This window comes from Ictalurus punctatus, chromosome 7 (genome assembly GCF_001660625.3).
Source record: "Ictalurus punctatus breed USDA103 chromosome 7, Coco_2.0, whole genome shotgun sequence".
NCBI lineage: Eukaryota > Metazoa > Chordata > Actinopteri > Siluriformes > Ictaluridae > Ictalurus > Ictalurus punctatus.
Window position 1 is genome coordinate 30,997,777 of NC_030422.2, and position 23,259 is coordinate 31,021,035.

The 23,259-nt window shown below is 39.3% G+C and overlaps 2 protein-coding genes across 3 annotated transcripts; both read left to right on the forward strand.

Annotated features, from left to right (window-relative positions):
- The first annotated feature begins 177 nt into the window (after positions 1-177).
- Positions 178-8,211, forward strand: LOC108268229 (E3 ubiquitin-protein ligase TRIM39). 2 transcript variants are annotated; one of them, XR_006982746.2, is made up of 8 exons: positions 178-408; positions 816-1,408; positions 1,509-1,604; positions 1,699-1,932; positions 2,033-2,180; positions 3,817-3,843; positions 3,993-7,817; positions 7,914-8,211. XR_006982746.2 is itself a non-coding variant. In XM_017473077.3 (7 exons), the coding sequence occupies exons 2-7, from the start codon at positions 818-820 to the stop codon at positions 4,559-4,561; spliced, it is 1,665 nt and encodes a 554-aa protein (XP_017328566.1). In that variant the 5' UTR covers positions 178-408; positions 816-817; the 3' UTR covers positions 4,562-8,211. The 2 variants fall into 2 exon arrangements, 1 of the variants encoding a protein (XP_017328566.1); XM_017473077.3 differs by having other exon boundaries at positions 3,993-8,211.
- A 2,278-nt stretch (positions 8,212-10,489) lies between these two features.
- On the forward strand, positions 10,490-23,197 carry LOC108268233 (E3 ubiquitin-protein ligase TRIM39). The gene is made up of 12 exons (XM_053681848.1): positions 10,490-10,721; positions 11,472-12,087; positions 12,174-12,269; positions 14,035-14,268; positions 14,364-14,502; positions 15,071-15,097; positions 15,175-15,692; positions 17,906-18,088; positions 18,184-18,276; positions 18,353-18,449; positions 21,707-21,733; positions 21,839-23,197. Exons 2-12 carry the CDS (start codon positions 11,500-11,502, stop codon positions 22,384-22,386), a joined length of 2,550 nt encoding a protein of 849 aa, XP_053537823.1. The 5' UTR covers positions 10,490-10,721; positions 11,472-11,499; the 3' UTR covers positions 22,387-23,197.
- The last annotated feature ends 62 nt before the right edge of the window (positions 23,198-23,259 follow it).

Here is a 23,259-nt window from a genome sequence, read left to right on the forward strand (position 1 = left end):
ATGTAAATAATACATACTTGACCTTTTGTTGATTTTTAATCACACCTCATTCTGACGCTGCACTTGCACACTGTCATCAGAGCTATTTACCGGGCAGACAAAGAGTAAAGAACCACCCCTCTGACTCACAGGTCTCATTTTCTCATGATTGTCACTCTTGAATCATTCCTAAAATGCTCTGGAGAAATGTATTACGGGGCACTCTACATGGATGTCTACCAACAAAATGAAAAACAAAAACACTGGGAGTGGTTTCAACTGTCTAACCAGTTTATAACCAGAGTACAGATGCCTTTGTCGGAACACCATCTCCACGTTAAGGCACCTATGGTTATCGACGCGACTTAATCCACGGCAGGTAACGTTTGAGGGAGCAAGAAAAAGGAAAAAAGGGACAGGGGCGGAGAGGTAATATAACATAATGCATCTAAGATTTCTTTTCTTTTATTGCATGCTACTGTCACAACCTCTTCAGCACATTTCTAATACTGACTGGATTGTGGTGTGGTTTATTCAACCTGATTAAAATGTCCCAATGCTTACCTGTTTTGTTGTAATGTTATAAAAATAAATAAAAAAGTGTAAATAAATAAATAAAATTATGGGAGTGGTGAGGCTATCCCATCTAGAGAATGTATTCCTTGTATCAAGTAGGTAGAGAAACAGGTTTTAGGAGAGGTGCTAAATGCTATTTGTTTTAATTTCTTTACATTTCATAAGGGTAACACTATTTTAAACATCATTTACATGTTTCTGGAAAATCAGCAAAATGGGCATGTTTATAATCATCTAAAAAAAAAATGTTCCTCTGTTAGTTATGGCGTCCTCTAGCAGTCTCTTATATGAAGAACAGCTGCAGTGCTCCATCTGTCTGGATGTGTTCACCGATCCAGTCTCTACTCCATGTGGACACAACTTCTGTAAGATCTGTCTGAACCAGTTCTGGGACAAGCGTTCACATTACCAGTGTCCAATGTGCACAGCGGATTTCCCCCAAAGACCTGAGCTGCGTGTAAATACTTTTATTTCTGAACTGAGTGCTCAGTTTAAAATGTCAGTTCAAGTGAAACCCAGCAGCACTGCAGATCAACCTTCGTACCTGAAACCTAACGGGGTTCTCTGTGACACCTGCACTAAGGAAAAGCTTGAGGCTCTAAGGTCCTGTCTGGACTGTGGGGTTTCTTTATGTATTACTCATCTGCTGCCCCATAAAACTACACCTAAATTAAAAAAACACAAACTAATTGACCCTGTGGAGAACCTGGAGGACTACATCTGCCAGAAACATGAGCGACCCCTGGAGGTGTTCTGTAGAGACGACCAGATGCGTTTGTGCCAGTTCTGTATTTTGGGAGACCACAAGAATCACAACACTGTTCCTATAGAGGAGGAAAGTCAAGAGAAGAAGGTGAGACATTTATATAGTCTAAGAAAATGTATTTGTTGTTTATACATCCGCAAATGAATCACTTCTAACGGGTGGTATCATATTTGTATCGTTGCATTAGAGTCACCTTGTGGAGACACAGAAACATGTTCAGAAGATGATCCAGAACCGACAGGAAAAGATTGAGGAGCTCAAACAGTCTACAGAACTCAATAAAGTGAGTCAAAACCAAGTCTCTGAAATGTCTCGTAGTGATTACGAACTACTTTGAATTCTCCATTAGAAAAATAACATGTATATTCCTGTGTTAGAAACACACAGACAAGGAAATAACAGAAAGCATGAAGATGTTCAGTGCTCTGATGCGCTGTATGGAACGAAGCCAGGCCGACCTGCTTAAGGTGATGGAAGAAAAGCAGAAAACAACAGAGAGGCAAGCGGAACAGTTCATTAGAGAGCTGGAGGAGGAAGTTCTTGAACTAAAAAAGAAAAACAATGAAATGGAGCAGCTCTTACATACACAGGATCACCTCAAGTTCCTACAGGTTAGAGATGTTCCTTTTCTCAATAGTAATATCATGCGGCACATGACAGAACAGCAGTCCCCATGCTGAGGGAGTTCTCCTTTCCCCTGCTGTGCTGTAGATTTACCCGTTTCTGCATGGACCTCTACACAACAAAAATTGGAATGATGTCAGAAATAATTCTCGTCTGAATGTGGAGACACTGAGGAGAACTCTGCGTCAGCTTCAGGAGTCTCTGAATGAGGAGATCAAAAGACTTCCAGAGATCGGTAAGCTCTTGTAACTGCATCATCCGTAAGAAATCGTGGTGTGCTTTAATGGGTTCTCTTTCATCATCTCATGTTTGAGATCCACCAGTGAGAGGGACATCCCTACCCGATTGCTGACAGATAGAAACATGCATCCAATGCCCTGCCTGCAGACATAGAGGACCTGGTCACACTCCCCCATGGTGCAAACTCTCATTACTCTCTTATTGTCCAAATACATTTCAACACGAGCTTTCATTCAACTGTTCATAGGATCCCTTTAGATTATTCTCCACCAGGCATAATTATCATTGCAATACAGTCCCCAGTGTGATATTGATTATCCTGCTACACTAACACACTCGCTCCATTAACTAGTCATTTCAGGCTACTTGCGTAGCTTAGGGTACCTCCCTGTCTGTCACAGCTAGTGAGCTTCCATACTAGAATGCCACAGTTGCAAACCAGCTTGTCGTGCTCTCAGTACAATGAGGATGATTCCTCCCATCCAAGCCCCATTTTCCAGCAGGTTGACTGTTTTTCAACTGTTTGGAATCCTCATAGATGTCAATGAGCAGGCTCCCACTGGGCCCTCCCCTAGGTCTAGGAAACAGCTCCTCCTGGTCCACCCGCATGTGTCATGCACATGAAGACTCACTGGAGGGAAGCACTTAAGCTGAATCATGGTCTCTCTGGCCTGAAGGGCAAAGACATGTCATCCCATTGCATGGGGGAATCAGCTACTGAACTCTCAACAGCCAGGCCCCTAATAAAATGGACAACTTTTCTGCCTCCATTTTCCAGCCCACATACAGACCCTTATTTCTTGCAGCAAGGGTCATAAATGTCTTATCTCTCCTCTCAGCCAATTTGAACTTATGTTGCCTTCGATGTGAAGGTGCAACTGCGTACAACCAGTAAAACTACAGAAAACGCCCCTGAATTCGCAGTTTCAACTCGGCAGCTTGGGGTAGTCTGAATGACATCAAATCAACATGGTTGGACACACTGTGAACAGTGTAAATAATCCCTTCTCGACTTTTAAATCAGTTTACAGTATAGCAGTACTGGCTTTAGATGAGTTAACATACAGACACAATAATTGGGTAAACCACTGGAGAAGGGGTCTTTCCACAACTTGTGGAAGGGGAGCTCATCCTTTACAATTTGTGAAGGTGCAGGTGCACCTGTGGTGCCTTGCCAGACTTCCTCAAATCAGATACAGCCCTTATGCAGCTGTGGATAGGGCATTTAAACTCTTTCTACCCAGCAAGGCAACACCACATGTAGACCCACAAGCCAAGGGGGAGTGCAGCAGGTCCTTCACAGATGTCTCTCACATAGGGAGAAATTTTAACAGGATAGCAGAAGAAATATGATTTGAGGAACTCCTCAACATCCATGTCCTAATATGAAAAGAAGAACCCAGTATGCATATGTATATCTGTTAGTTGGCTGGTTTAACTACCCAGTGTACCTAATAGCCTAACTCAGTGGTTTTCAAAGTGGGGACCACCAGGGGGGGCCCGGGGGGCCTAATCAATTTGGTGTGCCCATCCCTCCCACTAGTATGTTTTGGAAAAACATTTAGATTATTAAAGATTATTCTTATAACTGGCCAGTGCGTAAAGGTGATTTTTTTTTTCTCCTCAAATAGAACTGAAGATATTTCAACAATATGCAGGTATGTTAGCTTTCATTCATTAAATAACTAAATATGCCTGTATTTGCTATTATACTCTGAATAGTCGCTTTGGATAAAAGCGTCTGCTAAACGAATAAATGTAAATGTAAATGAATAATATTGACATGGGCCATTTCTCTTTCTCACAGTGGAAGTGACTCTGGATCCTGATACAGCAAATTCTAAACTTATCCTGTCTAATAACAGGAAGCAAGTGAGATGTGGCAACAAAGGACAGAATGTACCTGATAACCCAGAGAGGTTTAAGCGTTGTATCAATGTTCTGGGAAAGGAGGGATTCTCCTCAGGGAGATTTTACTATGATGTGCAGGTCAGAGGGAAAACAGCTTGGGATTTAGGAGTGGTCCAAAAGTCCATTAACAGGAAGGGGGAAATTACATACAGTCCAAAGAATGGATACTGGATTATGATGCTGAGAAATAAGTCTGAATATAAGGCTTGTGAATCTCCACTCATCCCCCTTACAATGAAACAGGCTCCTCAGAAGGTGGGGGTCTTTGTGGATTATGAGGAAGGTTTGGTCTCATTCTATGATGTTGAGGCCAAGTCTCATATTTACTCTTTCACTGGTCAGACCTTCACTGAGAAACTCTATCCATTCTTCGGCCCTTGTCTTACTAGCGGTAAAAACTCAGCACCGCTGGTCATCACATCTATTGAACATTATCTTTCCACGGAAACCGACTTTACACAATAAGAATTAAACCTATATACTCTGAAATTACACAGCTGCTTTTAAGGTTAGAAGATAAGGTTCGATATTTTTTTTCCTTTTCTCTGATCTATAAAAGTAAAAAATAAATTTCAGTCAAAAATCAGTCAATCAAAATCGTCTGTAACGACTATATCAAATCTATCGACACAATATTTTAATTGTTACAACTGTTACAATTTGATTGTTACAATGTGATCTATTTGGGTTTCTGTTGTTGGCTGTTCTCTGAAATACACTTTAATCTGTTTAAAGTTAACATGAGAGAAAGGCAAATATTGTCTATGGAGAGTAATAAACGTGGTGAAATCTTTTGTATTGAAAAAATCAAAATCTAAAAGCATAGCAAGACCCTCTTGCAAATAATTATGGAAAAGCTTTGATTCAGTCATGTAGCCTTTACATATTTAATAACCATCGTCATCTTTAAAATGTACTACTACTGCTACAAACTTACTGTAATGCTTAGATTGCTTTCTAGATTTTTTCTCAAATATTTTTGCATTGATTGCATTTGCACAACATTTTGACAAACTATATTAACGATCAATGGTACATTTATTAATTGTGAATTGTATGGTACATTTTACTAATATGTGAGTGTTGTTGCTCTTTTAGGTTTGTTAATGATTTTCAGGGCAAACAGGATTACACCCTGCTTCAGTTCTATGTTTTAGTTATCAGGGCCGAGATAGCAATTGGTTGGTCCTCATCAACTTCTGTAAACAAACAATCATGAGTAAACCGACATTTAAAACCATGTGGGAAAATCAAGTCCACGCTATAATTCAGTACCATGTAGAACCTCCTTTAGAAGCAATAACTTCAAGTAAACAATTTCTGTAGGAGTTTATCGGTGTTAATTTGCACATGTCCGGATACTTCGCAGGCAGCGAAGGTTCAAAAACACATAAACAGTCCGATATCATACACAGGCAAGATAAACAGCATAAGAAATAGTAATGTCCGCAAGGCAAAACATGACTTCGCAAGGATGGAGGGTGTGAGTGCATCTTAAGTAGTCCATAAAGATGAGAAACGTGTGTGTAATCAGGTCCCGGTGTGGTGTTATGGGAAATGGAGTCCAGTGAGTAGTCAGTACTCGGGTGATGGTGCCCTCTGGTGGTGAGTGGGAGGAACCACGGAGGCCTGATTCATGACAGTATCACTGGGTAACATCACCTTTTCTTCTAATAACACTTATTAAGTGTTATTCTGTGCAACTGTACAGGGCATTTGTTGCCTTATTTTGTGCTTCAAAATGGACCACACATTGTCAATTGGAGAGAGGTCAGGACTGAAGGAAGGCCATGCTAGCACCTGCAGTCTCTGCTTACGCAACTATGCTCTTGTAATCCAGGCAGAATTTGGTTTGGCGTTGTCCTGCTCAGGATGGCAGCATATATACACATATACTCCAAAATGTGTACATAGCTTTCTGCATCCTCACAGATATGCAAGTTACCCATGCCATTGGCACTGACACACTCCCCTTACCATGATGCTGATAACAGCTTGGATGGTCCTTTTCCTCTTTGGCCCGGAGCACACGACAGCTTGTTTTTTCTAAAAACTATTTGAAATGTAGATAAAGACTCTTCTTGAATCTCCACATCTCCTAGGGCTGACTTCCTACACTTATGTTTGTCAAAGTCAAGAGGCACTGGCTTGGCTCCACATACCGTAGGCCAAACCTCTCTCCTGTGTCCCTGCTGGATGTATGTAAACCTGGATATTTTGGCTGCCCTGTCACTCTCACAGAGGCACAGTTTAAATTCATCATTAACACAGGGTCAAACACTGCAGGTAGGATTACCCCAGGCTGCTTCAGGTCCACCAGCCGCTGATAATTCCAGTGCGCCATATTCCAGTCATTCCCTGTGCCTGGAACAGCTCAGGAGAGACACGAGTGCCTGTTACTCACTGAGCCTGGTGGAAATGAAACCCCTCCTGCTGTGAGGTGCCTCTGACAGGGATCCAAATGGGCACAGCAGCTCCATCACTCTTTACATGATTGAGCTGTAAGGTTCCCGCGTGTCTGTAGAGGATTCCTTCCTCCACCTCAGGGTCAGTCAGGCAGCCTCTAAGGATGTGTACACGCTGAATCCACCACACCTTTAGCAGTGAGGGTTTAAAAAGGAAGCTGTAGTTGGGATCCTTTGCAAGGTGGAAATGTTGAAGCACTTCTTCCACTCTCTGGACCAGCTCTCTGGGATTTGACACCTTTGTCCTCTTGTCAGTACTGTCTGATGTGCTGCTTGGCAGGATTAACAGGCTCAATACTACAGAATATGTATGCTTTTTTCAGTTTCTCCAGGTCGCTCTGATCCACTACAGAGAAGGCAGCAGAGAGGAACTGGCAGCAGGAGCTATAAAGAGGATGGTGCTCCAACACACACTCCCTGGTGAACCGCCGCATACAGTGAAATAAGTCCAACTTAACAATGATGTTCTCATTGTACTCCAGGCAAGCGGCACATAAATTCTTGAGGTTCTCTGAGGTAACTGCCACGATAGTTTCAGTGGTCGTCCCACTGCAGGTGCTCATAAGGTGCTGGGTCCATGACTCTGAAAGCGGCACAGCAGTCCCTAAGTACACAAAAGGGAAATAAAAAAAAATCAGTTAAATATATTCATTACCTTTGCTTACACTACTTGATGTGATGTGATGATGCATATCTGTCCACCCACTGGTACTTGGCCTTGGGGATTCCAGCAGCACTGTAGCGATTGGCCAGCCCACAGTACATTGACTCTAAGGACTGCTCACTTTCAGATTGCAGCTTCACCCAGGTCAGGATCATCCAGTTCTCATTCATCACAGCGTAGGATGACATTGTGCCAGATGAGAGAGTCACTCTGCGTGTGATCTGACCTGAACACCTGTCCAAAACTGCCTTGTAGGACCTGAGTGAGAGCTGCCTCCTGCCGCTGATATCCTTGAAGAAGGCACTCCACCAGATAGTGTGCAGTCACAGACACCCCATACCGCCCATCAGTGTCCTCATAACCCCCAAAGAGTGCTAGTGTGTCATCCTTCCTCAGTGACCCAGTGATGGTCCTCTGTCCATACAGCCCTGCTTCAGCATCCCTGATGTTCTGCACGCTGAGCACGTAGGCTAGGTGGGCTCTTTCGTACTTCAGGTGAAGCACCCCAGACAGCTGGTTGGCCATATCATTTGGTGATTTTCCAGAGCGCCGCAGTTCATCCAGCACTGTTTTACAGATTGCCTTCTTATGGGTGAGTAAGGCTGGCAAGATGTTCATAAAACGCTTTGGTAGCATGTCTAGCCACTGGGGTTTATCAACAAACAAGTATTTTTTGCATGCTTTACAGCACAGACGAGAGGAAAAGATATAATATTGCCTGCTGGTACCAAGAATCACTCTGGGTCTTCCCACACCAGAGGAAACAACCTGAGGATGTGGACAGCTGTAAATACAAGGCAGGATGTAATTGTTTCTGAGCCTTTCCATAATACTGTGCTCCGGTTTCCAGATGAAGAACGGATGGAGCTGGAAGTATTTTGTTGATGGCAGGCCTGTGTTGGTTTCTATAAGCTCAGGCTGAGGAGGATAACGCCACAAGGAAACCATGTTCATAAGGTGTCTCATATATATATATATATATATATATATATATATATATATATATATATATATATATATATATATATATATATATATCTGCTGAATTGTCCCTGTTGCAATAATTTTGATCAAACAATTAAACTACATTTATATGCAACCACTATGTCCGTCAGTGTCGTGTTTTTTTTTAACCATTATTTAATCAGGTTATATAAAAAGATTCATAGGATTGGCTTTGACAGGGGCATTTTGAAATAACACTTTACTGTCAATGTTTCACTTGTGTCGGCTATTATGCGTGCTTAATTTATTTTACTGCATATGGTGTGTGCAATCTTAATTGAAGTGCTCCTATTAGATCAAATGGAGTTAAAAAAGCTGAACATAAAAGAGACCAGGCTTGAGATTGAATTGCTGGAGCACTGGCTAAAGGTGTGCAAAAGATTGTAATTGCCTAGTGATGATTATTCTGTCATTTAGTGTTGAATGATAAAGCAATACAAATATATATATTTTTTCAATTACAGGAAATAAAGAAACAATGAACCCCACTTTTGTGTTCACTTTGTGCATTAGACATTTAATGAGAAATTATTTTGGCAGATCACATCTCCTACCACGCTGCCATCTCTTTGGTTCACTGAGGGTTCCTCTTGCCATCATGGTTTATGGTCAGGGAACTACACAGAAGTGTCTAGGAACCGTTTGAGCGTAAGGCATACTGTATGAATGGCACTACACACCTTTGCTCTGTATCACCCACGTTATATACAGAAAAGTCCCTGTGGCAAAAAAATCAAGGGCAATGCATAAAATGTGCTCGGTGTTAAGAGCTGATCCACGATGTGTCACGTTGGAGATGTTGGAGATGGAAAGTTTTGTTAAATAAATGAACGATTCTCGTGAAAAACGGTAACACTCCCCCACCTCTCCCGGAGGATGCTTAAATAACAACAACAACAACAACAACAACAACAACAACAACAACAACAACAATAATAATAATAATAATAATAATAATAATAATAATAATAATAATAAATAATAATTCTACTACTACTACTACTACTGCTACTACTACTACTACTAATAATAATTATAATAATTCTACTACTACTACTACTACTACTAATAATAATAATTATAATAATTCTACTACTACTACTACTACTACTACTACTACTACTAATAATTCTACTACTACTACTACTACTACTAATAATAATAATAATTATTATTATTATAATAATTCTACTACTACTACTACTACTACTACTACTACTAATAATAATAGGCTAATAATGATGATACTACTACTACTACTACTACTACTAATAATAATAATTATTATAATAATTCTACTACTACTACTACTACTACTACTACTACTAATAATAATAATTCTACTACTACTACTACTACTACTACTACTAATAATAATAATTATAATAATTCTACTACTACTACTACTACTACTACTAATAATAATAATAGGCTAATAATGATGATACTAGTACTACTACTAATAATAATAATAATTATTATAATAATTCTACTACTACTACTACTACTACTACTACTACTAATAATAATAATAATAATTATTATTATAATAATTCTACTACTACTACTACTACTACTACTACTACTAATAATAATAATAATTATTATAATAATTCTACTACTACTACTACTACTACTACTAATAATAATAATAATTATTATTATAATAATAATTCTACTACTACTACTACTAATAATAATAATAGGCTAATAATGATGATACTACTACTACTACTACTACTACTACTAATAATAATAATAATTCTACTACTACTACTACTACTACTACTAATAATAATAATAATTATTATAATAATTCTACTACTACTACTACTACTAATAATAATAATAATAATAATAATTATAATAATAATTCTACTACTACTACTACTACTAATAATAATAATAGGCTAATAATGATGATACTACTACTACTACTACTACTACTACTACTACTACTAATAATAATAATAATAATTCTACTACTACTACTACTACTACTACTACTACTAATAATAATAATTATTATAATAATTCTACTACTACTACTACTACTACTACTACTAATAATAATAATAATAGGCTAATAATGATGATACTACTACTACTACTACTACTACTAATAATAATAATAATAATTCTACTACTACTACTACTACTAATAATAATAATAATACTAATACTACTACTACTACTAATAGGCTAATAATGATGATAATAATAATAATTCTACTACTACTACTACTGCTAATAATACTAATACTACTGCTACTAATATAATAGGCTAATAATGATGATTGTACTTAAAATAAAATGATACAAAGTTCTAAATTTCTTCAGGTAAACCCCCTGCACTCGGCTGATGGTGGGAGGGACTTGATTCTGCATTTCAGACGAAACGAAAGTTAAAAGTAAGGCGGGAAACTACCAAAACATTTCTCCCAGCGTGAAGCTCCTGCAGGCTTTCTCTGAGGAATTAAAACCACAGCAGGTAAATTTTAAAGGGAGGAAGAAAAGAGTCAAGGAGAGAAAACAGAAACCGGTAATGTGATGTATTTCCCGCGTTACTGCTGAATCGGTGTTGTTAAACGTTACTGGATTTTATTGCGCAATCAGATTGGACAGGAGCATGGCAGACATGAGTGACTCCATTCAGCACAGTGATCTGACTGGAGCGTTGACACTTTTGTGCCTTGGATCATTATTTCCCTAGTCTTATGTACAGTGATATTTTATTTACTCACTCTTCTCAAATCAAATGTCAATTTGTCTTGCACTGTAGCTTAATACACTGTAAAAATGCTGTACATTATTTATCTAACACTATTTGGTTATGTTAGACGGTTTTTACTGTAAACGATTAGACAAATGCAGCCGTGTATCGGTTTACAGTAAAATACAAGAAAATGCAACACATAGTGGGATATCTAACATTTTTTTTTTTTGACAAAACATGTAAAAACAAAACTGGATAAGTTTTGTGACCTTTATTTTAGTGACTATTTTAGGCAACTACAACCCTTGTTTGAGAGTTTTAACTTTACAGTAAACGCTTTGGTTTAGTAAAGCGCTGAAATTCATCTCACTGTGCGAGGTAATTCACTGGTGGTGGTAGTTGAACCAGTGCAAGCTACAGTAGAGGAGCAAATTGTGGTGGCTCAGTGCCGACAGTATATTTTACAGTGTAAATGTATTCATATTCTGATGAAAAATATGTGAAAGGTTTCAAATGTGTGTACAGATCCTTGTCCGTGTCTCGTCTGTCAGTCATGGCTTCCTCCAGTAGTGTGCTATCTGAAGATGAGCTGCAGTGCTCCATCTGTCTGGATGTGTTCACCGATCCAGTCTCTACTCCATGTGGACACAACTTCTGTAAGGTCTGTCTTAGAAAATACTGGGACACTAGTTCACACTGCCGGTGTCCATTGTGTAAAGAGGATTTCCACAATAGACCCGAGCTTCGTGTGAATACGTTCATCTCTGGACTGGCTGCTCAGTTTAAGAAGTCAGTTCAGGTGAAATCCAGCATCGCTGCAGATCCGCTTCTCTCCATGACTGAAAAGGTTCTGTGTGACTCCTGCATTGGGGAAAAGCTGGAAGCTGTAAAGTCCTGTCTGCACTGTGGGGTTTCTCTCTGTAGCGCTCACCTGCTGTTTCATAAAACTACAGCAAAATTCAAAAGGCACAAACTGATCGACCCTGTGGAGAACCTGGAGGACTACATCTGTCAGAAACATGAGAGACCCCTGGAGCTGTTCTGTAGAGACGACCAGACGTGTGTGTGTCAGTTCTGCACGGAAGGAGAACACAAAACTCACAACATTGTTCCTATAGAGGAGGAGAGTGTCGTGAAGAAAGTAAGTGACATATTTTATTGGCATTTTTAAATAGTGAAATCCGTCAAATTCTAAGATGTGTGCGATAATTTCTTTATTTGTAACAGTGTCAGCTGGGGGAGACGCAGGCAGCATTTCAGCAGATGATCCAGAAGCGACTAAAGAAGATAAAAGAAGTCAAAGAATCTGAAAAACTCAATAAGGTAAGTCTTGACTGACTTAAAAAAAAAAAAAAAAAGATGGAAGGTAACTGTGTTTCTATGTAGATGACTTCAAAACTAATGGAGTTTTCAGGTTGGCTTGTTTCCTTGTGTAGGACCATTCAGGGCAGGTTGCATTTGAAAGTAGTGGAAGCAATGTAAGATATTTGTCCTGAGGGTTTGTAACCCATACTGATGGTGTCCCTCGCCAGGCAACACAAATGAATAGTGCAAACACTACGATTTATTGAGGCTGTGCATCACTCATTAATACTCGTTCCTACTAATGATGAGAATCACTCGAATTCACTCCAGAGAACATGGTGTGTGTTGAAAAATGTCTGTAAAATGTGGGGAAGATAGACAGTGGCCTCCCCTTGGTGCCTTCTAGAAGGTTAGTGTTAAATTACATTTACTAGAAGAAGGCACGTCTTGACCTGCAGTTGGCAGTCACTTCTACAAATCGCTTGTGATCCCTCATTGGACATGGAGCTGGCCTAGGCACATAGCCATCTGCAAGAGCAGGTAGACTGATCATTTTTTTAAATACTGCTGTGTTAATATATTTGGTAAGAATGTTGGTTTCATCCACGGCATGAAATGTTTGAATTCCACACCCCAAAGCAGACACTGAAATTCGCCGACTAGCAATTGGCATTAAAATAAAAAGTCTTCAGTGAAAGCCACTTTATATCTACAGCTTCTGTGCAAGTCGAAGCTTGCACAAGTTGCTTGGCCTTGGTTTCGTCTCAGACAAAAGTTGGCAAACATCTAATACTTCTTGTGTATCATAGACTTGTTCAGGCACCAACGGCAGCTAATGCAGCCTTTTTTTTACTAGGCTCAGACGGTGGCATTTACGCCGGCAAAACTCGTCTCTTAAGCTGCCTGAACAGACCCAGTGATTTACCACACCCTGTTGGCACTGCTTGGTGTGTTTGAAGTGCTGTCTGTAACATCTCTGTACCCATTGCAGCTCTTGACGTGTACATTATTTCCTTAATGTGTGACATTGTACTGGTGATACAACTTTCACTCACCTCCTACAGTGTATCATATGCTTTAAAAAACAGCATCTCATCTCTTGTATGTTCGGGTTGTACGTTGCCAGGTCCACTAATCTGACTTTCAGTACAGTGAAGAAACCGTTCTTCTTCCCAAGGGAGAGTTGACAGATTTCTGCTTGCTTTGGTTCATGTCTCTGCCATGCAGCAAGGACCTTTTTCTTCCCAACAGTCTCTGCAGCTATAACTGATTTTTTGCTTCACTTCTCACCGTGGCCATGCAGAATAGAGAGTGGGACTGTCTGACTGCCTGTCACTAACAGCATTATTTTTCAGTTAGGGAAAGGCTCTGCCTAAGATGTTCAAGTCTCAAACAGTTTGTTCATTGATCAAATCCATCTTTCAACTACGTCAGGACATAACAAACACCTCACCTCATTTCTGCCCTGAAATGCAGGTTAGGAAGTGGACAAATTTTCAACAATTCGCATAAACAATAAGTGATTTTAAGAATAAGTTACTCCACGTAGCAACTTAATAACAAGACGCCACATGTCTTGTAAAGCAAAACAGTCAATCGTGTTTACGTCAGTAGGATGTCAGATATTAGATTACCAACACCTATGCTGATACCTTTTATAGTCTGCACAAGGAAGAGAGGATCAAAAGGAAGTAGATGTTACTCTTTACTCTGCTTGCACCACTAAGTAGGATTCCTAATTACGATTAAATAACAAAAAATACTTTGATGTGTCTCCTGTTAGATGAATACAGAGAAGGAGAAAGCAGAAAGCATGGCTGTGTTCAGTGCTCTGATGCGCTGCATTGAGAAAAGCCAGGCTGAGATGCTTAAGGTGATAGACGAGGAGCAGAAAGCAGCAGAGATGCAGGCTGAAGAGTTCATTAAACATCTGCAGTATGAAATCACTGAGCTAAAGAGGAGAAACACTGAGCTGGAGCAGATCTCACGCACCGAGGATCACCTCCACCTCCTACAGGTCAGAGTCCCTCTGTTTCTCAATAGCAATGCAGCACATGACAGGACAGCAGTCCCCATGCTGAGGGATTTCTCCTCTCTCCTGCTGTACTGTAGATTTACCCGACACTGTGCAGCCCTCCACGCACAAAGTACTGGGCTGACGTCACAATTAACTCTTATCTGTGTCTGGAGACTCTGAGGACTCAGCTTCAGGAGTCTCTCAATGAAGAAATGGAGAAGTTCCCTGAGATTAGTAAGTACCGATAACTAGTTGATTAATAAGAATTTGTGGTGAGGTGTTTTTGCAGAGTAGAGAACAATCTATCATTCCATATGATATATATGATCTGATTCATCCAAAATGTTTCTATGAGTGATTTAAGACTGACCCGTTCATTCAGAGGGCGAAATAGGGTAAATTTTTTATTTTAATTTAAGTCTTACTGTCCCAAAAGGTAAGCGCTGAAGAGCAATGACTACTCACTTAAATGACAAGACCGACATGTACCAAAATAGATAGTGCTTAAAAAATGTTTAATTTCACAATATAAACTGATATAACCAGCTATATTATACCGTAGACTTGTTGGAACACGATGTTTAAAGGCAAACGTATTTCGTTTGTGAAGTCCCAAATACTTACGAGTTCCGACAGGCTGTAAACAAGTCCCGAGGAGACACGTCTGTTCAGTTTTTGAGTGCTCCACGGCAAAGAAAGACAAAGAAAACTCCAATTTCATATGAGAGTTTATTACTTTACTACTATTCTTACATTGCTGAGATTGAAATGACAGTGTTCGTTATTATTTCCCCCCAAACAGAACTAAAGAGCATTCAACGCTATGCAGGTGAGTCGGCTTTTACCGATGACGTAAATAAATATCTACACTATCTCTATTACATAACATTAAATTTTCTCTTTTAGTGGCGGTGACTCTGGATCCTAATACAGCGAATTTTTACCTCGTGTTGTCTGACGATGGGAAACAAGTTAGATGTGGACAAAACCGACACAGACTACGTGATAATGCAGAGAGGTTTAATTACTGCGCCTGTGTGCTGGGAAAGGAGAGATTCCCCTCAGGCAAATTTTACTATGAGGTAGAGGTCAGAGGGAAGACGGAGTGGGATTTAGGTGTGGCCAGGAAGTCTGTTAACAGGAAAGGAACAATTACACTCACACCTGAGAACGGTTTCTGGAGTGTACTGCTGAGAAATGGGACAGAATATAAGGCTGGTGAACGTCCCCTTGTTCCTCTCTCCTTGAAGCAGGCTCCCCAGAAGGTAGGGGTGTTTGTTGATTATGAGGAGGGTCTGGTCTCGTTCTACGATGTTGACGCCAAGTCTCACATCTACTCTTTCACGGATCAATGTTTTTTTGAGGATCTCTATCCATACTTCAGCCCTGGCCACAGTTATGTAGGTGAAAACTCAGCACCATTGGTCATTATGCCTGCTAAACATTTTAAGCGATAGTTTCTTAAATAAAGCCAGGGGCCCAGCATTGTCCTAAGCTGCACTAAAAGTTCCTATCAAAAAGTTACTTCTTAAAACCTAATCATGAAACGATTTTACACGAGAATTATTATTCATGTTTTATGACTTTTTAATAGTGATGACTGATATGGTGGTGGTTTGCTCTAAAATTACATTGTCTTTTCACAATAAAAAATTATTAGCAAACAGTGTACTTTCACGCATGTCATGCTAATGTATGGTAATTATTTGTTCAGCTAATTGTTAATCTCGACAAGAGTTTACATTGTAAAGTATACAGCGGATAGTATGTAATTGAACTTACGTTAAACTAGAGCATTGAATCACATAGCCCTCCTAATTAGCTTAGTGTTACCTAGAACAGAGTTGTCTAACTGTCTTTCTCATACACACACACACACACTGGCTGAGTTTTTTCTAGCAGTTCACCAGCTGCAAATGATGTGCTATAAATGTACTAGGATAAAAATGCCCCACAAACACACAAATAAAGACTTGTTCTACCAAATGTAAGTCCAAAGTAAGTATAAGATCCAAGTATATCACACTGACCCACACTTCGAGCATGGCCCTAACTAGCTATGAAGACAGAGAGTTGATGGAATACTATCATGTAATCAGATATCAACAGGTAACATACTGTTTTCTAAACCAAAACACTGTATTTAACGGAATAAAAAATAAAAGTGCCAGAGCACTATATGGAGGAATGGAAGGATAATGGAGATTAAAAATGAGTAATTGATGTAGTACACATTCAGCACTGTGATATATTAACTATAACACATTCCTGGTTAGGATCCTGACTTCATGTATTACAAATGGTTGGCAAAAACGCGCTGTGATGCCACTTAAAATGCCATGAAAATGTTCAATGATGAACTGAAGCTTTAGGGGAGAACATAACCCAGTGTGTGGCACATTTGAAACCCTGGTACAAATGAATTGTGGAGAATTCTTTTGTACATACAAAACGGATCTTTTTCACAGTTTGATGAACATTTCTAAAAAAAAGTGACTAAATAAACCCATTTAGATGGGGTTCAGAATTTGATGGCGTAGTAGCTATCATGTCAAATAAATTGATTAACTCCTTCTGGATCAACAAGAACTCCTGAGCTCGACAAACAGTTACAGATCATGAATAAACAATGGATGGTAGAAAGTCAGGGTTAAATGCCCTAACTGCAGGTCTACCTATATAATTATATTATGTAACTATGAATGCAAAGTTTATAAAGGAGATTTGTTTTTGTAGAATATGTGGGGAGGATGATAAAGTGAGGCTGTTGAGGATTGTGTGAAAGTCTTCCCTCTGGTGGCACAAATCTGTAATTGTGATTTAAAATAAATAAAGAAAGAAAGAAAAACACTGGGAGTGGCTTCATGATGTCACTTAGGTGAAATGAAAGGTAAAGGTTTAAAGTTGTTTCATAGTGAGAGTCCAGATCATTTCAGCTGAACACCCTCAAACAACTCAAACCACTACAGGTACATTTTATTTTTAATAATAAAGTTCATATGATATTATAGTGTTATTGATGGGACATGTTTAGCATAATTAAAAAAAAAAAATCTGTCTATGTTAATTGTATTACACACTTCAAAACGTTATTAAACATATAAGTAATATATATTATATACGTAATATAAGTTTTAAATTCCAGTGGGATGTTCTAACAACCTTGAAATGATTTCAAGTTTAGTCAAGCTTATTAAGTTATATAGGGATACGATTACCATAAATCTAATTATTGTTTTTAATTAACATATTTTTGTTTAGTTACTGAGTATAATCAAGACCAATTTCAAATCCCCCCCCTCCCCCCACTCTCACTCTCACTTTGATCAGATTTCTCTGTTAGTCTGGATGTGTTTACTGAAATAATTACTCTACTCTAAATTAGTGTGGACACAACTTCTGCGTTATCTGCCTTAAGGAATGCTGTTCACACCACCACTGACATTTTGCAACCAATTTGTATAGAGGAATTCCCCAAAAGTTGAAATCAGAGTACTTTCATTTCTGCCTTGGCTACACTCATCTAATAAGTCAGTTCAGGTGAAATCCGGCAGTTCCACAGAGCAAGTGAGGGAAAGTTTTGGGGGTTGAAAGTCCTGTCTGGTATGTGTGGTTTCACTCTGTATTACTCATCTGATTCCTTATAAAACTGAAGTTGATGTTAAAAACACAAACTGATTTATTCTGTGATTCAGAGCACTACTCTGTCAGAAACATGGGAGCTCCCTGGAGCTGTTCTGTAGAGACAAATGAACCTGGATTTGTCAGTCCTGCACACAGACCGACAATTCCTACAAAGCAAGAACGTCAAGTTAAAAAGGTGACATACATGTAAGACATAGAAAAAATGTCCAGAGTTTATAAATCAGAGGTTTTTAAAAAAAAAAAATTTAATGGCTGATATATTTATCATAGACTCACCTCGAGAAGATACCAGAAGAGGTTAAGGTTATCCAGAACACGCAGAAGGACACAGGAAAAGTACGTAACATCCCCAAACTCAAAAAAGTGAGTCTTCACCAAATCCCAACAATAACACACGTCTTTAATGGTACATAAAAGATATATGTTTTTTATTTAAAAGGATTGGACCAATAAACATACTGTGGAGATGCTGAGGAGAGCTCTGTCTCAGCTTCTGGAATCTCTCAACAAGGAAATGGACAAGTATGCTGACTCTGGTAAGTCACTCAGTGGTCAATAAGGATTTGTGCTGAGGCCATTTACTTGTCATGGTTAGTTTCACATAAACATGTCCAGTAGAACATTACATACAATGCTCTACATTGTTTTCTAATTACAGTGCTCCATTAATGGCAGGGACTTTATCATGTGCCCTGACCGTCCTTTGATGTAAGAGTTAGAATCTGTATCGCCAAAAGGCATATGTATAAACGTTATGAGGATTCTGCAGTAATTACATCCTATTTATGAATATTTTGATCACCGTTTGTCATATGAGCTGCAAACCATTTAGACAGCATCTCTCAAACATCACAGACTGGTAAATTGTTGGCAACAATGTGCAATTCTGGAAAATATCATACAGTTGGAAATGGAAATATACAATTAGAGAAGCCTAGTGTCTGTTTTTTTTTTTTTTTTTTTGATATGTAGGTCTGTTTCAATTCGAAACCGCACATAAATAGTTACATTACGGCACATTGTTGCCATATGGCAACAATGACATTTTACAGTTTAACAGAATGCTCAAATAAATGTTAGCTTATCTAAAAATAAATAAATAAATAAATTCTTTAAGTATATATTGAAAAATTTGTCAAATATTGAGAGTCCTCTGATGATGATCTTCACCAGGCCATGTGATTGCAGAAAAGGAAGTGCACACAGCACTTCCTAGTCATATGACATGCCATTTTTATTTATTATGTCAAGGTTAAAAGCCCCCTTTTCAAGTTATATAGGAAAATAGTCGTTTTTGTATTATTGCCTATCGAAAAATTGGAGATAAATGAATTGTTGCCATATGGCAACACCATGCAATAAAGGGTTAAACCGTAGTTAGTAAGAGTTAGTAAGAAGAGTTCTATGAAATGAAATTCTAGTTGGGATACTAAAATGTCAAAAGCACTATAAACAATACAGTGAGGGAAAAAAGTATTTGATCCCCTGCTGATTTTGTATTTTTGCCCACTGACAAAGAAATGATCAGTCTATAATTTTAATGGTAGATTTATTTGTACAGTGAGAGACAGAATAACAACAAGAAAATCCAGAAAAACGCATGTCAAAAATGTTATAAATTGATTTGCATTTTAATGAGGGAAAAAAGTATTTGACCCCTCTGCAAAACATGACTTAGTACTTGGTGGCAAAACCCTTGTTGGCAATCACAGAGGTCAGACGTTTCTTGTAGTTGGCCACCAGGTTTGCACACATCTCAGGAGGGATTTTGTCCCACTCCTCTTTGCAGATCTTCTCCAAGTCATTAAGGTTTCGAGGCTGACTTTTGGCAACTCGAACCTTCAGCTCTCTCCACAGATTTTCTATGGGATTAAGGTCTGGAGACTGGCTAGGCCACTCCAGGACCTTAATGTGCTTCTTCTCGAGCCACTCCTTTGTTGCCTTGGCCGTGTGTTTTGGGTCATTGTCATGCTGGAATACCCATCCACGACCCATTTTCAATGCCCTGGCTGAGGGAAGGAGGTTCTCACCCAAGATTTGACGGTACATGGCCCCGTCCATCGTCCCTTTGATGCGGTGAAGTTGTCCTGTCCCCTTAGCAGAAAAACACACCAAACGCATAATGTTTCCACCTCCTTGTTTGACGGTGGGGATGGTGTTCTTGGGGTCATAGGCAGCATTCCTCCTCCTCCAAACACGGCGAGTTGAGTTGATGCCAAAGAGCTCCATTTTGGTCTCATCTGACCACAACACTTTCACCCAGTTGTCCTCTGGATCATTCAGATGTTCATTGGCAAACTTCAGACGGGCATGTATATGTGCTTTCTTGAGCAGCGGACCTTGCGCGCGCTGCAGGATTTCAGTCCTTCACGGCGTAGTGTGTTACCAATTGTTTTCTTGGTGACTATGGTCCCAGCTGCCTTGAGATCATTGACAAGATCCTCCCGTGTAGTTCTGGGCTGATTCCTCACTGTTCTCATGATCACTGCAACTCCACGAGGTGAGATCTTGCATGGAGCCCCAGGCCGAGGGAGATTGACAGTTCTTTTGTGTTTCTTCCATTTGCGAATAATCGCACCAACTGTTGTCACCTTCTCACCAAGCTGTTTGGCAATGGTCTTGTAGCCCATTCCAGACTTGTGTAGGTCTACAATCTTGTCCCTGACATCATTGGAGAGCTGTTTGGTCTTGGCCATGGTGGAGAGTTTGGAATCTGATTGATTGATTGCTTCTGTGGACAGGTGTCTTTTATACAGGTAACAAACTGAGATTAGGAGCACTCCCTTTAAGAGTGTGCTCCTAATCTCAGCTCGTTACCTGTATAAAAGACACCTGGGAGCCAGAAATCTTTCTGATTGAGAGGGGGTCAAATACTTTTTTCCCTCATTAAAATGCAAATCAATTTATAACATTTTTGACATGCATTTTTCTGGATTTTTTTGTTGTTATTCTGTCTCTCACTGTTCAAATAAATCTACCATTAAAATTATAGACTGATCATTTCTTTGTCAGTGGGCAAACGTACAAAATCAGCAGGGGATCAAATGCTTGTTCCCCTCACTGTATAGTGTGAAATATAGTTTTCTGCAACCATTTGTGTTTCATTTTTTGATTTTTCTGTTAGGTGTGATGTGTTTCGCTGCTGGATTTAGTTGAGATGTAATGTTAGTGCATTCTGTTACAAGTCTTTTGTTGTGTTTATGGAGGCTGTGTGTGTGTGTGTGTGTGTGTGTTTGTGCTACAGTAAACAACTGACACTTGTGATGATAGTACAATGTGTGATGATAGTACAACTGAGGTGAATTATTCCACAAGTTGGCTTCTCAAGTAGGCTTGAGCGATAGACCTTCAATTTGTTGTCTTTCTGCAATCATTTAATGATAATGAGTCTTTATTAATCACGTATACATTACAAAACAGTGAAATTATTTTCTTCGCATACCCCAGCATGTTAGGGTCAGAGCACAGGGTCAGCCATGATACAGCACCCCCTGGAGCAGAGAGCGTTAAGGGCCTTGTTCAAGAGCACAACAGTGGCAGTGCTGGGGCTTGAACCCCCGACCTTATGATCAGTAACCCAGACCCTTAACCGTCACAACACCACTGTCCCCTCCATTTATGTTATTTTTTTCTTTTTTGAGTCACTGCTGAGTTTTTCGTTTCAAACCGTTGCCCACCCTGTTTCACCCAGGCCCATCCTCGCTTCCATTTCTATCCTCACCATGGTTAGAGTACTAGTTTATTTGTGATTTGACTTTCAAATAATAAATTGTTATCACACTTTTCCAAACAGATCTGAAGAGAAATCAACAACATGCAGGTGTGTGGGCTCTCATTCATCACATGACTAAATATATATATTTCTTAATTATCACCCACTATATAAAGTTATAACGTGGTTGTAAATTGTGTCTCTGTCTCTCAGTGGATGTGACTCTGGATCCGGATACAGCTCATCCTGAACTCATCCTGTCTCATGATGGAAAGCAAGTGAGACATGGAGACTTGCAACAGGATCTCCCTGATAACCCAGAGAGGTTTAATCTTTGTGTCTGTGTGTTGGGAAAGGAGGGATTCTCCTCAGGGAGATTTTACTATGAGGTGCAGGTCAGAGAGAAGACTAAATGGGATTTAGGAGTGGCCCGAGAGTCTGTTAAGAGACAAGAAAAAATAATAACCAGCCCTACGAATGGATACTGGACAATGTGGCTGAGACACAAGACTGAATACGAGGCTTGTGACTCTCCTCCTGTTCCCCTCTCCTTGAAACAGGCTCCTCAGAAGGTGGGGGTGTTTGTGGATTATGAAGAGGGTCTGATCTCCTTCTATGATGTTGATGCAAAGTCTCTTATCTACTCTTTCACTGGTCAGACGTTCACTGAGAAACTCTATCCATTCTTCAGTCCTTCACGCAATTACAGTGGTAAAAACTCAGCACCGCTGATCATCATGCCTGTTATACAATCTACATGAGATCTCTTTCCCCCAACATTGCACCAAGCAATACATTCTTGCATTAAGGAACTGTTACTGAGATTCAGGACATGCTATTTAATTCTATGTATTTATTTCATCAAATTGTGATGCAAACATAAAAAAATATTTTGCTGTCAGTTTAAAGCTTATCTGTAGTGTCTTCTCTTTCATACAGCGTAGCCAATAATGAGCTAATGTAATGTTTCACATTTTCACTTAGGAGTGTACTCACTTTTGTTGCCAGCAGTTTAGACATTAAATGCTGTGTGTTGAGTTATTTTGAGGGGACAGCAAATTTACACTGTTACACAAGCTGCACACTCACTACTTTACATTGTAGCAAAGTGTCATTTCTTCAGTGTCATCACATGAAAAGATATCATCAAATATTTACACAAATGTGAGGGGTGTACTCACTTTTGTGAGATACTGTATGTATGTATATATAGCATTCTAGACCCTGTTATGCTATGCTTATTTTCCTGCTGTAGACATCAGACCCAGGTGAGTGTGAGAGAGAAGGTTATTTTTCCTGTTATCAGACGGTCCCTGAGCAGCAACCTGACAGAGAGGCAGAAACGTGTCCAGGACGTGCACAACATGCGGCTCAGAAGAGCGATCTTCTCCTAGCTATATGCAACAGTAAATATAATGAAGTGCAAATCTGCTTTTTTTTGGAAATGAATTATGTGATCTCTTGCAGAAGTTTTCTTATTTGACCTGTGCATCTACTCAGATTGTGGATAATGACTGTGTGTGTACCTTCAATGCTATCATCTGTTTTGGAATACAAGATGATTGCTCTAGATATCTTGTTTTGTTTTCTTTTCTTTTTTCGCTTTGCCCTGTATATTATAGTAAGTTACTCTT

Coding starts and splice junctions, on each gene's coding strand:
- LOC108268229 (XM_017473077.3), top strand. CDS start 818: ATGGCGTCCTCTAGCAGTCTCTTATATGAAGAACAGCTGCAGTGCTCC. Junction 1,605..1,698: donor AGTCTACAGAACTCAATAAA/GTGAGTCAAAAC, acceptor TTCCTGTGTTAG/AAACACACAGACAAGGAAAT. Junction 2,181..3,816: donor CAAAAGACTTCCAGAGATCG/GTAAGCTCTTGT, acceptor CTCCTCAAATAG/AACTGAAGATATTTCAACAA.
- LOC108268233 (XM_053681848.1), top strand. CDS start 11,500: ATGGCTTCCTCCAGTAGTGTGCTATCTGAAGATGAGCTGCAGTGCTCC. Junction 14,503..15,070: donor GGAGAAGTTCCCTGAGATTA/GTAAGTACCGAT, acceptor CCCCCCAAACAG/AACTAAAGAGCATTCAACGC. Junction 21,734..21,838: donor GAGAAATCAACAACATGCAG/GTGTGTGGGCTC, acceptor TCTGTCTCTCAG/TGGATGTGACTCTGGATCCG.